The sequence below is a fragment of the Juglans regia genome, chromosome 4, assembly GCF_001411555.2.
Source record: "Juglans regia cultivar Chandler chromosome 4, Walnut 2.0, whole genome shotgun sequence".
Taxonomy (NCBI): domain Eukaryota; kingdom Viridiplantae; phylum Streptophyta; class Magnoliopsida; order Fagales; family Juglandaceae; genus Juglans; species Juglans regia.
In genome coordinates, this window is record NC_049904.1 from 1,550,280 (window position 1) to 1,562,688 (window position 12,409).

The following is a 12,409-nucleotide window of genomic DNA, read 5'->3' on the forward strand; positions in this document are numbered from 1 at the left end:
ACTGAGGGAGTTAGGGTTTTGTCGTCTGATGAGGAAGCGGTCTTCTGGGCTGGGCTTGTTCACAGGCCGACGGGTGGTGGCTGTTTTATAAATTGAGTCCATGTTAAGTCCAGTTATCTTTTATGTTTTTAGTCCAATGGACCAGTCAGCCGAACATCAGAGTCTGTTATCCATTTTGTCATGTAGTAAGTGTCTGTTTGTTACGTTGCAGTATGTCAATCTTATAAAATTTGAGCTGAATATAAACTTATCATAAAAAAATAAAGATAGCATGCACGTGTTTCAAATTAAATAGAAATATCGTTTATTCAAGAATGTACATGAAATGGAAATCAATGGTACTCATGTTAAAATAATATTGGAGCCATGATGTAATGATCTAGCTAGAGTACTTACGTACAAAAACTTTTATTTAGATCAACTTGATGATCATGACAAATCAATGAAAATGATCGATTGATGTAAAGGTCTGCGAGACCATATATACTTCCAATCAATGCCTGATCTCAATCGGTATATAAATTAAGAATGCAAAATAAAGAATTAATTAGTGAATATTTGGAAAAATCATGATTAATTAGTTCTTGACTTGCATTTATTAACATTTTTATTTCTTCTAGATATTGTATTTGGGCCCATTTGGATATTTAGAATATCTTAATATATCTGTGCATAAATAGTAGTAAAATAGTTTGAGTTAAAATGTTTTTATTAGGTTTCAAAAAATAAGAGAAAAAGTTGAATAAAAACGATTGAATATAATTTTTTAAATATTGTATATTTTTATTTTAAAATTTGAAAAAGTAGTAATATTTTTTGTGCTTTCTTGAAGAGTTTGAGAAAGTTGTAATGATTATATATATGAAAAGGTTAAAGATTTGAAATTGAAAGTGTTTTATGTTTAAAATTATGTTTGAAAATGAAATATCTGAAAAGTGAAATGATATTTGCAGTCGTGGAATATGCAAGAGTTGTGCAATTTCTTTAAAAAAAGTAAATAAATAAGGGATTCACATGAAAAAATTTAATTAATTTTTTAATAGTGGATCTCACTCTTTTTCAAAATAATTGAGCAGCACTTGTGCACTCTACGATTATATGTAATATTACTCATCTGATAATACTTGAAAATGATTTTATTGTCAAATGGAGCTTTAGTTGCTAGATAAGAATCGTGATGAGTATGATCATGTACATGTAAAATGATTGCTTATTGCAATTTTATTGATGAGTTTAGATTGTTTTATATGAGTTGAATAAAATATTGTTATAATATTATTTTTTTAATATTAATATTATTTTAAAATTTGAAAAAGTTAAATTGTTTATTATATTTTGTATGAGAATTTAGAAAAGTTGTAATAATGAAATGAGATGAGTTAAAATGAGTTTTCAATCCAAATCGAGGCTAAATGAAAATGAAGTCTATTATTTTTTTTGTTAACATCATCTAATTTATGTAAATAAACTTGTGGGAAGCTTTCAAATATTAATGTCTAACAATAATGATCTGATTTAAAAAAATAATAATAATATTAAAAAACCCCATTATTTCTTTCCTAGCCTAGTTGTAATGAAGGGATCGAAGTCAAGGGTACGTCTTTGTTTTTTGTTTTCTTTTTCCTCTCTATCTTATGATTGATTAAAATCCAACTTAATCGAAAAATTAAAAAAGAATTTCTAGAAAAGTCGTCTCGCACGCGGAAGATTATATATATAAATAGTAAATTAATTATAATATATGATCGTTTTATAACAATGAAATTTAGAAAAATAAAACATTAATCTTCATCGATGATCAGCTAGCTTGGAGCCAGGCATGCAAGAATATCACCTTTAATTAATTAAAAGACATTATATATTATTGAGATAAATGCTACAAGCTGGAATATTTAACTTTACACCACGTACCACATCCACCTAATCAATATGTAATTCATCATTTTTTTCCTTCTATTTAAATACACATATTTAAGTATTAAAATAAAATAACAAAAATGATAAATCACATGTTAATTAAGTGGATATGTGTGGTAAAAGTCGGAATTCATGTATAATTTCTCTATATTATTATATAACCTAATTTCATAATCAATATTACCAAACTCCATTAACGGTCGTCATGGGTAGTTATATAGGTTATCTATATTATTGTATAGCCTAATTTCATAATCAATATTACCAAATTACTCCATTAACGTACGGTTGTAATGGGTAGTTATATAGGTTACCAAACAACGAACGATGCCTTAAATTTAATAAAAAAAGTAACTTCGAAATCTTCAAACTAGTTACTTGGGGACGTGATCATCAAGAACTATTTTCATAATAACCATTGAATTAAGTATTTTCATTGATTAATATATACAAACAAGATTAATGTATGATTGATTAAATATATATGTTGATTTTTCGATTAAACCAATATGGTTAATTCAATGCTAATGGTTTTGATACAATGATTTTCGAAAATTTAACAAAGAGATAGTAAAAGAAAAACATATAGACTCCGTTTGGATAGTAAGATGAGATGAGATAGTTTTAAATGAAAGTTGAATAAAATATTATTAGAATATTATTTTCTAATATTATTATTATTTTAAAATTTGAAAAAATTAAATTATTTATTATATTTTGTGTGAAAATTTTAAAAAATTATAATTATAAAATAAGATGAGATAAAACTGTTTATATAAACTTATCTAAGCGGGCCATATGCCTTGACTGATTTGCTAGCTTAATTAATATATATATATATGTACACTTTTTTTAATTAATTTTTGGGTCTCCTATAAAATATTACCAATGATTGCGTCAAGATCATTAATTAGTTAAAGTAAAAAATAAAATAAAAACATAGTAGTGAATGACAAAGACCACAAACCAATTAAATCTATAGATGATGTACAGTCCCCCAGGCCATTTCTTCGTCACCCTCATGATCAATACCTTCTCAGAGACACAATTACTCAGCAGTTCCATGTATGTCATGTGAGAGTCGTGGGTGAGATCAGCTAAATAGATCAAAGTTCATCAGAGACACAGATCATAGAAATCTATAAATAGAGAGTCCGGTCTTTGCATGTACGTAAGGGATTGAATTACAATAATGAATTACACAATTAATGATTAATTAATAGTCGAGCGTTACTGATTTAGTAAGAATATTAAATCTACATACTAATATATATGATGTGATATGGTAGTACGTACCAATACTATACAGTTGTATCGAATTATTGTGCACCCAATAATACCGGTCGAGGCTCAGCGCATTTGGAAATGAATCTTTTTTTTCTTCTAGGCTGTACATTTTTGGACATTAACAGTAAGATTATCTTTATTATAAAATAGATTTAAAACATTATATGAAATCATGTGATAAATGTATAAATTTATTTTTATATAATTTCTTTGTGACTATATCATTTCTCAATTAATTAAATAAAACTAATTAATAGCATTGCTTCGTTATCTTATTTATTCAATTGATCACAAAGCCTAGCTAGCTATCCTTTAGGGAGAATAATGTATCTGCGCATGCAGAATACCCTAGATATATGCATGGCTGCCTCACTTAATATATATATATATATATATATATATAAAATCTCTTTCCATGAAAACATACCATTGTCCACGGGAATTAATATTTTAATATAAGGGTTGGCCGGCATGATATTCATTTCGGGAACATGAATGCTTGCGGAAAGCTAGCTAGGTTAATTTACCTCGAATATAGGGTTTTCCGATCAAACTGCACATATATATATATATATATATAATATATATATATATATATATATATCTTAATTATAAGGTGTGTGAATGTGTGTGTAATTTGGTCATGAAAGATCGATGTAAAATGAATAATTAATTCAAGTTGAGTTCATCTTTGACCATGCGCGCATCAAATTAACTTAGACTAGCTAGGATTTCATTTATGTATGATCATCATGATATGAACAAAATGGAGATCATCACGATCAGAACAAAATATATATATATATATATATATATATATATATATATATACGGACAGTAGCTCAATACAAATTGTGGCTTAAAACGAGATTTAAGTAAGTCATTCGTAATTATAATATAATGAAATATAAATTATTATATAGAATATTTTCAAACTTTACAATAAAATGAGATTTTATTTAAAATCTTTAAATACATTTTTGTAAATTTATATTTACAACAACTTAAAATAAGCCCTCAATGCAGATTTTGTGCCTTAATTTAGCAAGATCTTAAAAAAATTATTTAAAATATAAATAATTCATTGTATTACTTATCAAAAAATAAAATTCATTGTATTAAATATTAAATTTAGTATTATGGGGCCTTGCACACATTGAAAACTATATAAATTATTTAGAATTGTATTTAATTAAATGGTTTTTATTTAAAAAAAAACACTTCATTTTTATTTTTAGGAACCTTAAGCAATGGCTTAAATGACCTTACCATCGAGCCGACCCTATATATACATATAAAAGACTATACGTACTTACCCTTTGGCCGCCAGAGATCATGATCATATTATATATTAATTATCTTCATGATCTTCATGTAATTTATTAAATAAAATTTCTTGGTACAAAAATATATATATAATAAATTAATTACCATATATATTTATAGATATATAAGCTGCAGGTAATTATCTTGATAAATTAGTGGCGAAAGGCAAGCACCGCCCTTAATGGTGGGAAATATTTTTGGCGACACATATTCCCCGCAAATGTTGAATAGATTATTTCCAGCGCCTAATAATCACCGAAAATACAGTTTAGCAACTAATTAGAAAATATTGGCAAATTTTTTTCTGACGATCATTTATCTTAATTAGTTCCGGCTAGTTTAATCGGGTAAAGATTATAGTACTAGTATTTCGTCAACTTCAAAAGTTGGTGGAAAATTTCTCACTTGGCTCTTTAGAAGCGGCGACTGGATGGCAACCTGTACGTTTCAGCCGGAACTAATCAATTGCGGCGAGTTTTGATAGTATTTCTGGCGACGGCTTATTTCTTGTAGTAGTGGATCATCCATGCATGATGTTGAAGTGGTACTCACGTAGTACATGATGCAGTACTACTTCATCATGTCCGCTCGGTTATAAACAAAAGCATTTCTATTTGGGAGTAATTCATGAGATCGATTGAATATGAATATCGATCCATCCGGCCTGCTACCTAGCTACGTACGTACGTGCCTGCATATATATGCATGGCTCTCAGAACATGATAATTATTTATTGTATATATTGTTATAAAAATAATTATATGAATTAGGCTAGTTTGGATTGATGTATTGCTCTCAAATGATCTATGAATAATAGTGAATAATAATAAAAATAGAACAATGTTACGTACAATCTCCATTTAGAAACTGCAATGTAAATATAGGCAATTTTATCTTTAAAATTTTTTAAAATTACAAAAATATCCCTTTTAAAATGATGCATTTTCTCATTTTATAAAGAATCTGCACATACAATTTCTAAGTGAAGATTGTAAATAGAATTTTTCATAAAAATAATAGTACATATATAGAGAGAGAAATATTATATTGGATGGCTTGTAACTCATGTCAGCTTCTCGCTCAATGAAAACTTAAGATGGCTATCGTTTTAGCTTTCAGGCCGTGGCTAAATCAATTAAAAAGATACATATAGTATTAGCTAATATTTGTGACGATATTAATATTCGTAGATCATAGAGATATTCATGATAATTAGGTAGAAATTAATTTAATGGAGAAGCTAGCTAGCTGGGGCAGGCCGGCAGCACTCGGATTATTTTAGGAGGGCTCACCACCATTTTGTAAAAGCTAATTTAAGATCTCAAAAGAATTTATTTTTACCCATTTTATTATTAGAAGGGAGATCACTAGCTAGCTAGAAATTTAAGAACTTTTTCTTGGAAGGATTACCCCTTTAAATACGTAATTTAAAAAGGAAATATCACATTAAAATTAATATGAATGCCATGATCAAAATAATTTGGTGCACATTAATGCATGGTTTGTGTTAAAGTTGAAAAAAAATTAGCTGTAATTTAATGCATTGGCCTGTGGATTAATTAATATCTACTAAAATTCTTGCTCCAAATCATATAGAGTTTAAAATAAAAGAGAAATAAATACAAGAAATATATATATCATGCATGTAGCTAGCATATTATTTATGTGTACGTTTATCTCTCTCATATTTTAGACCTTAGCTAGAATTCGAAGAGAAACTCTAATAAATCTTAGGTTGTGTTTAATTGGCTGCTGAGACGATCAATCTTATAATATTTTACTACTATTTACAAACAAGTACATGAGTACTTTATTTATTATTATTTTATTACTATTCATCAACTATTTTACTACTATTCATTAATATCCAACATGTATCCTTAATCCCAGTGGTGGACCTACATAGGGCGGGGGGTGGCCATGGCCCCCCAAAGTTTGAAAAAAAAAAATATGTATTAATCTTTTTATGATTTAATAGGATTATATTATCTCATATTGTGTTGGTTTCTTTTTTAAAAAATTATCTTAGCCTCCTCTATAAAATTATTTTGATCTTATAAATTATTTTGACTCAAAAATAGAATAAAAAATATTTTACTATAATTTTAACTGTGCTCAACTCTCTCCTAAAACAAATTTCTGGTTCCGTCGTTGCTTAATCCGATTTTGGCATCGATCAGTAGAAACATACCAAAAGTAAAAAAATGAAAAGGTTGCATCGATCTCTTGACTTTCTGCTCTACACCAACAGCTAGCTTAATTCTTTTTCAATAGTTGTCATTATCAATGTCGTAGACAATTATTCAAAAAAAAAAATGTCGTAGACAAAAACCAATTAAAACTTTAATTATAAACAATATAATTAATAATGAGACTTTAATATATAAATCATTGATGGCAAACAAATTATATGCCTCGGAATCGGAAGAAAACGATAAGCTCATTCTTGTAATTAATCATGACCAAAGTAGATAACTTTAGAATCAACAAAAGGAAGCTCATGATCATCATGTACTACTGATCAGTTTCATAGAAAGTATGTACTGCAAATTAAAAGATTGTGTTCGATCTAATTCGTCTCTATCTGATCTGCCCAAGGATTTAGCAATTGATTCCCAGTAGCTATTGCAAAACCTGAAATTAACTTCCCTTTGCAATCTCTAGCAAATAGCTCCGTCTGCACCAGATGAACCTGGGTTCCCCAACGAACAACCATCCACGTTTTTCTTGTGCCAACCTTCATTCGGTTTCACCCATTTCAAAGGCAAATAAGATATATGTTTCTGCTTGATAGGTATATTAACCATCAATAATATCTCCTCATCTCGCTTAGATAATTCAGAAGAAGCCTTCAGATTTTCCCAAATCAAACCCAACCAATATTTAATCGGATTCCACACCGAAAGTAAGGACTTATGTTTTCCTTCCATTCTAGCCATGCATCGTCGAGTCCATAGCTTTCAAGTGATTATGCTAGGAAGAAGACCAATTAATTGGCCTTGTTGAGTTGAAAATTTAGCACGCCTAAACCATATTTCTACTTTGTCTCTCGAGTTTTGACCTTCCATCCGAGGTATAGCAAGTGTAGAGCAACATTTGCTCCGTACCTGTTCGGCAAAAGTCCCAACTGCCAGTACATGACTCTAATCCTTGGTTATCAACTTTTCATATCATGCAGCTTAGAGCATTCTCTCTTTTTGGTTAAAATGTGGTCAAGAATTTGGGGAATTTACCCTTTTGAACATTACATCTGGTTGAGTATTTTAGAGTTTGGTTTTGGGGATGCTATAGTTGATCTCCATATTTGGAGCTCTAATGTAGATCTCTTTTCAAGTTTAATATTGTTTTCTCTGTGGTATATTTACCCAAATTTGTTCACTCTCTCTCACACGTTCTACTTGCTCCCAAGTCTTATTCTCATCCATCGATAGCAACCCCTTCAATCGTCTTAATTGGTGTTTCTCCACTTGTTAGAGACGAGTGTTTGCGCAGATAGACTCTCTCTCTCTCTCTCTCTCTCTCTCTCTCTCTCTCTCATGTTATATGACTCAGAAATCCTTTCGAACCTCTCTTGCTCTCATTCTCGCTTAGAACAAGTTCCTACAACAGTTTCACTGAATTTATAATTGACCATTTTACTTCTTTAGTGACGAAATGATCTCTTGTTATAATTTTGGGTCTATGTTCATGCTTGCCAAGCATTCCAATGTGAATGCTCTTGGGTGGCCAAAAACTTTGACCACAATGAGAGTTTAGATATGGATCCCTACCTTGCCATCCTTGGAAGTTGGAAATTCTGAGACGATAAAATATTCCATATTTTAAAATAAATTACTTTTTTAATAAGAGTAATTTTATAATGTCTTACATTAGTTTATAAATTTATTTTTATAATATTTCTTTGTAAATAAAACATTTTTCTTTATTTAATTCTTATCCATTGTAGATCGGCTGTAACTCTTAAGGATGGAAATCCTAAAACAACACCCTGACTCTCTTTAAACTTTCCATTTCCACTCCATGGCTATACATGAACTTGTTGGACGTCATGAAAATAAAAAGGAAAAAAAGGTTCATTGCAAGGTACTAGAGTTTCACGTCTGCATCACATGCACGTCTCAGAAATCACCCACAAATTAATATTATCATAAGACCACTATTTTAGCATGAAAATTTCTATGGCTTAGCAATTACAAACACACCATACCTTGAAAGCTAGGATGCTGCTACCTTGCAATCACATGGTTTCCATGGCACTTTATTCTGCTTTATGTTGGAACTCGAAAAACCACTTCACATGGTTGCACCTCTCCACATATTCTCACTTTGACGGTATCCCATTGAAAGGCCTAAGGAATCTGATCACTGACGTCTTGGCCTTCAATTTCTACGCGTAATTCTACATGGGTATGCTTCTCTGTTCATATACAGCTTCGAAAATATCGTGTAAAGAATGTCATCCACTTGTTTGAAATACCAAAATCTCCACCTTTTCCAATACAGGGGCCCGATGATAATTCCTAAGCCAAAAATAAATCCTAGTTCAACACTTAGAAACTTCCTTCCAATCACTTTCTTAGAATTCGAGTCAGGTGGAGTCGACGGTGCTGTCCCGCGGCCAACATTGCAAATTTTCTGAAGAGGAAAGCCACACAATCCTTTATTCCCTTTGTAGGAACCATCTGAAAAAGTAGCAAACTGTTTAATAATCGGAATCTGCCCCACCAGTTGATTGAAGGAGAGGTTTAGGACTGAAAGGAATATAAGATTTTCTGCAAGTTGCATAGGAATCTCTCCCGTAAGCTTGTTGCTTGACAAGTCCAATGACTCCAACAGTCTCAAGTTTGCCAGAGATGTTGGGATTTGTCCTGTAAGAGCATTATGCGACAAGTTTAGAACATATAACGACTTGAGAAGGCCGATATCCTTTGGTATTTCTCCGTCAAGCTTGTTGCACGAAATGTCAATCGAGGTGAAGATAGTTAGAATCTTCACCAATTCAAGATTTAAACCTTTAGAAGTTACTGTCACCCTATCTTGATAATAAGATAATCGTAGGACTCGAAATTGGAGATGATTGAGCTCTGATTCAACCTCATCTTCACCACCTGTCATTGCTTTCCAGTTCGAAAAGAAATTTATTGGAAACTTTCCAGTGAAATTGTTTGCAGCCAAGTCCAAAATTTGAAGCATCGGGAAGGTGGCATTATGACCAGGACAACCAAGTGACTCACTAAAGTTGTTAGATCGCAAAACAAGGACACGCAATACGGATGCGTTCTTCAAGTGACATGGGAAGATATCCTCAATATGGTTGTTACCAATATCAAAGACCTCCAACCTTGTGCAATTTTCCAGAGACTTGGGCAACTTTCCTTGAAGTTGGTTTCCATTGAGATCTAAAGTTTGCAATCCACAATTGTCTGGAAATGTATCAGAAATTGAGCCACTGAGATTGTTTCTCCCTAGATTCAGCACCCCAAGAGTTCTACCCATCACAAACAAGCATTCGGGAATCTTGCCATTGAAGGAATTATAAGACAGATCTAGAACTTGGAGATATTGTGCATTGCAAATTGATGCAGGGATACTCCCATTGAATTTATTGTTTGAAATGGAGAAGAAATAAGTGAACCAAAGGACATTACCAATGTTAGCTGGTATGACAGAGCTGAAATTATTCCTCGAGAAGTCCAAATATGTGGCAGATGGTGGGAGAACTGGGAGTTGTCCCTGTAGTCGGTTGGAACGAATGTCCAGGACACTCAGAGAAGAAACATTGAGTGCAGATCCTTCCAGACTCACCAAATTGTTAAAAGAAAGATTTAACTGTAGAAGAAAAGGCAGTTTGCATATCCAGTTGGGTATCTCTCCACCAATTTCGTTATCTGAAAGGTCTAGAACTGCTAATATGGATTGGTTTCTCAAAAAATCAGGAAATATTTTCAACTTGCTGGAAGCCAATTTTAACGTGGTGATGTTGGGAAAGGAGGGGGACAGAGAATCAGTTCTATCATATTCAATTGATAAGCTGTTGTAGGAAAGATCAAGACTGGAAAGATTTCTCAACTGCTCGATCATATTTAGCTTGAAAGAGCCATTGAAGTTATTTGAAGAAAGTGAGAGGATCTTAAGACCTTGAAGATTAAAGACAGACACATGGATTGCCCCTTCCAAATTGTTGCTGCTCAAATCAAGGGTGTCGAGTACATGAGAAGAAATGTTGGGAAATAGACCAGAAAAATGGTTGTTGGAAAGTTCTAGAGTCTGCAATGATAAATGGGAAAACAGAGAGGCTGGAATGCTCCCATTCAGAGAATTGTAACGCAATTCAAGTTTTACCAGGTTCTTCAGCTCTTGCCAGTGAGTAGAGGTAATCTGACCTGTTAAATCGTTATGAGAAAGGTTTATTTCAGTCAGATTCTTGGCCTTGCTGAAGGATGGAATTGGTCCAATGAAATTGTTGGATGACATGTCCAAGTAAAACAATTGGGTAAGATTTGCCATTGTTGCTGGAATTGATCCTCTGAAATTGCAACTTGAAAAATCCATTCTAGACAACAAAGTAAGGTTACCGATAGAATGCGGCAACGTTCTCGAGAAATTTGTTTGGCTAAGTACCAGGGTTCGAAGATTCCCATTCTGAGGAAAATCTGGCAAGGAACCCCGAAGTCGTGGATTATTAGACAAGTCAAGAACCTCTAGTGTTGGCACCTGGAAGATCTTTTCTGGAAATGTGCCGAACAACCCACAAGAACCGAGACGCAAGGACATCAGATTTGTGAGATTTGCCATGAACTTTGGTACTACAACACGCAAATTGTTAAAATCCAGACTAATAACCGAGAGGGACTGAAGCTTTAGCAAGGAGGGATCGAAAGGGCCTGAAATATTACAACCTGACAAGCTCAATGCTCTCAGATTTGGGAGTGAAGATGATAAGGCTTGGCCCCACTCATTGCCTTGTTCTGAGATGTTTACACCATCGAGATGAAGTTCCACAAGCTCCGTAAAGTTGTGAACCAACATCTCTAAATTTGGATTCTCAAGTTTTAGGAGGGGAATTCCAGGGAAGTGAAGGGTAGATAAATCGAGAATAACCAACCTTGTCAAACTCGAAAGCTCAATTGGAATTTGACCTGCAAAGCCAGCATTTGATAGGCTCAAATGTCTCAAACTCGTCAATTTGTCAAACCCTGACGGAATCTGAGCATAGTTGAACTTGTTATATGCCAAACTTAGATTCTGGAGATGGTGAAGACTGAAGAGGCTGCTGGAATTGTCGAGACCACCGGAGATTGATTCACTGCTCAAGTCGAGCCCAATAACACGTCCTTCACTGCAGGTTACACCTTCCCAAGAACAACAACTAGTACTTTTGTTCCAATGCACTAGTTTTGTGGACAAACCGTTGAACACCAGACTGTTCTTCAAACGGAGCAACAGGGATTGCTGATCGCGGAGACATTGGCCAGACTCCGCAGGTGCACAAAAGCTGAGGAGAAGTAGTAGTGGTGATATGGGCATCAAGAACAGCCATGAAAAGGATCGAGATTTCATTGGATATACACTTCAAAGAATTAAGGACACCAACAAAATAGGTCGACAAGGATTGTTGGCTCCGATCAAGCGGATGAGTTGTATAGTCCTGCGTCCTAAGTGTGGAATGTGTTGTATAGTCTTTGCTGCTTTGTAAATGAGTTTTCGGTCCACGGTTTGACACCTAAATGATTTGCCAAACGGTATTCTTTTTACTTCCCGCCCTAAATGCACAAGTCACTTTATTCTTTCTTCGACTGATCAATAATTATTAAAGTGGACCTCAGGACGTCTTGTAACCAATGGAGGCAAATTACTTGGTGACCAAATTTAAAAGCCT

General features: G+C 32.8%; 1 protein-coding gene across 1 annotated transcript; it reads right to left on the minus strand.

Annotated features, from left to right (window-relative positions):
* Nucleotides 1–8,575: 8,575 nt before the first annotated feature.
* On the minus strand, nt 8,576–12,082 carry LOC108995122 (receptor-like protein 7). Its single transcript, XM_018970624.2, has one exon. It carries the CDS (start codon nt 12,055–12,057, stop codon nt 8,911–8,913), a length of 3,147 nt encoding a protein of 1,048 aa, XP_018826169.2. The 5' UTR covers nt 12,058–12,082; the 3' UTR covers nt 8,576–8,910.
* Nucleotides 12,083–12,409: the final 327 nt, after the last annotated feature.

Coding starts and splice junctions, on each gene's coding strand:
- LOC108995122 (XM_018970624.2), bottom strand. CDS start 12,057: ATGCCCATATCACCACTACTACTTCTCCTCAGCTTTTGTGCACCTGCG.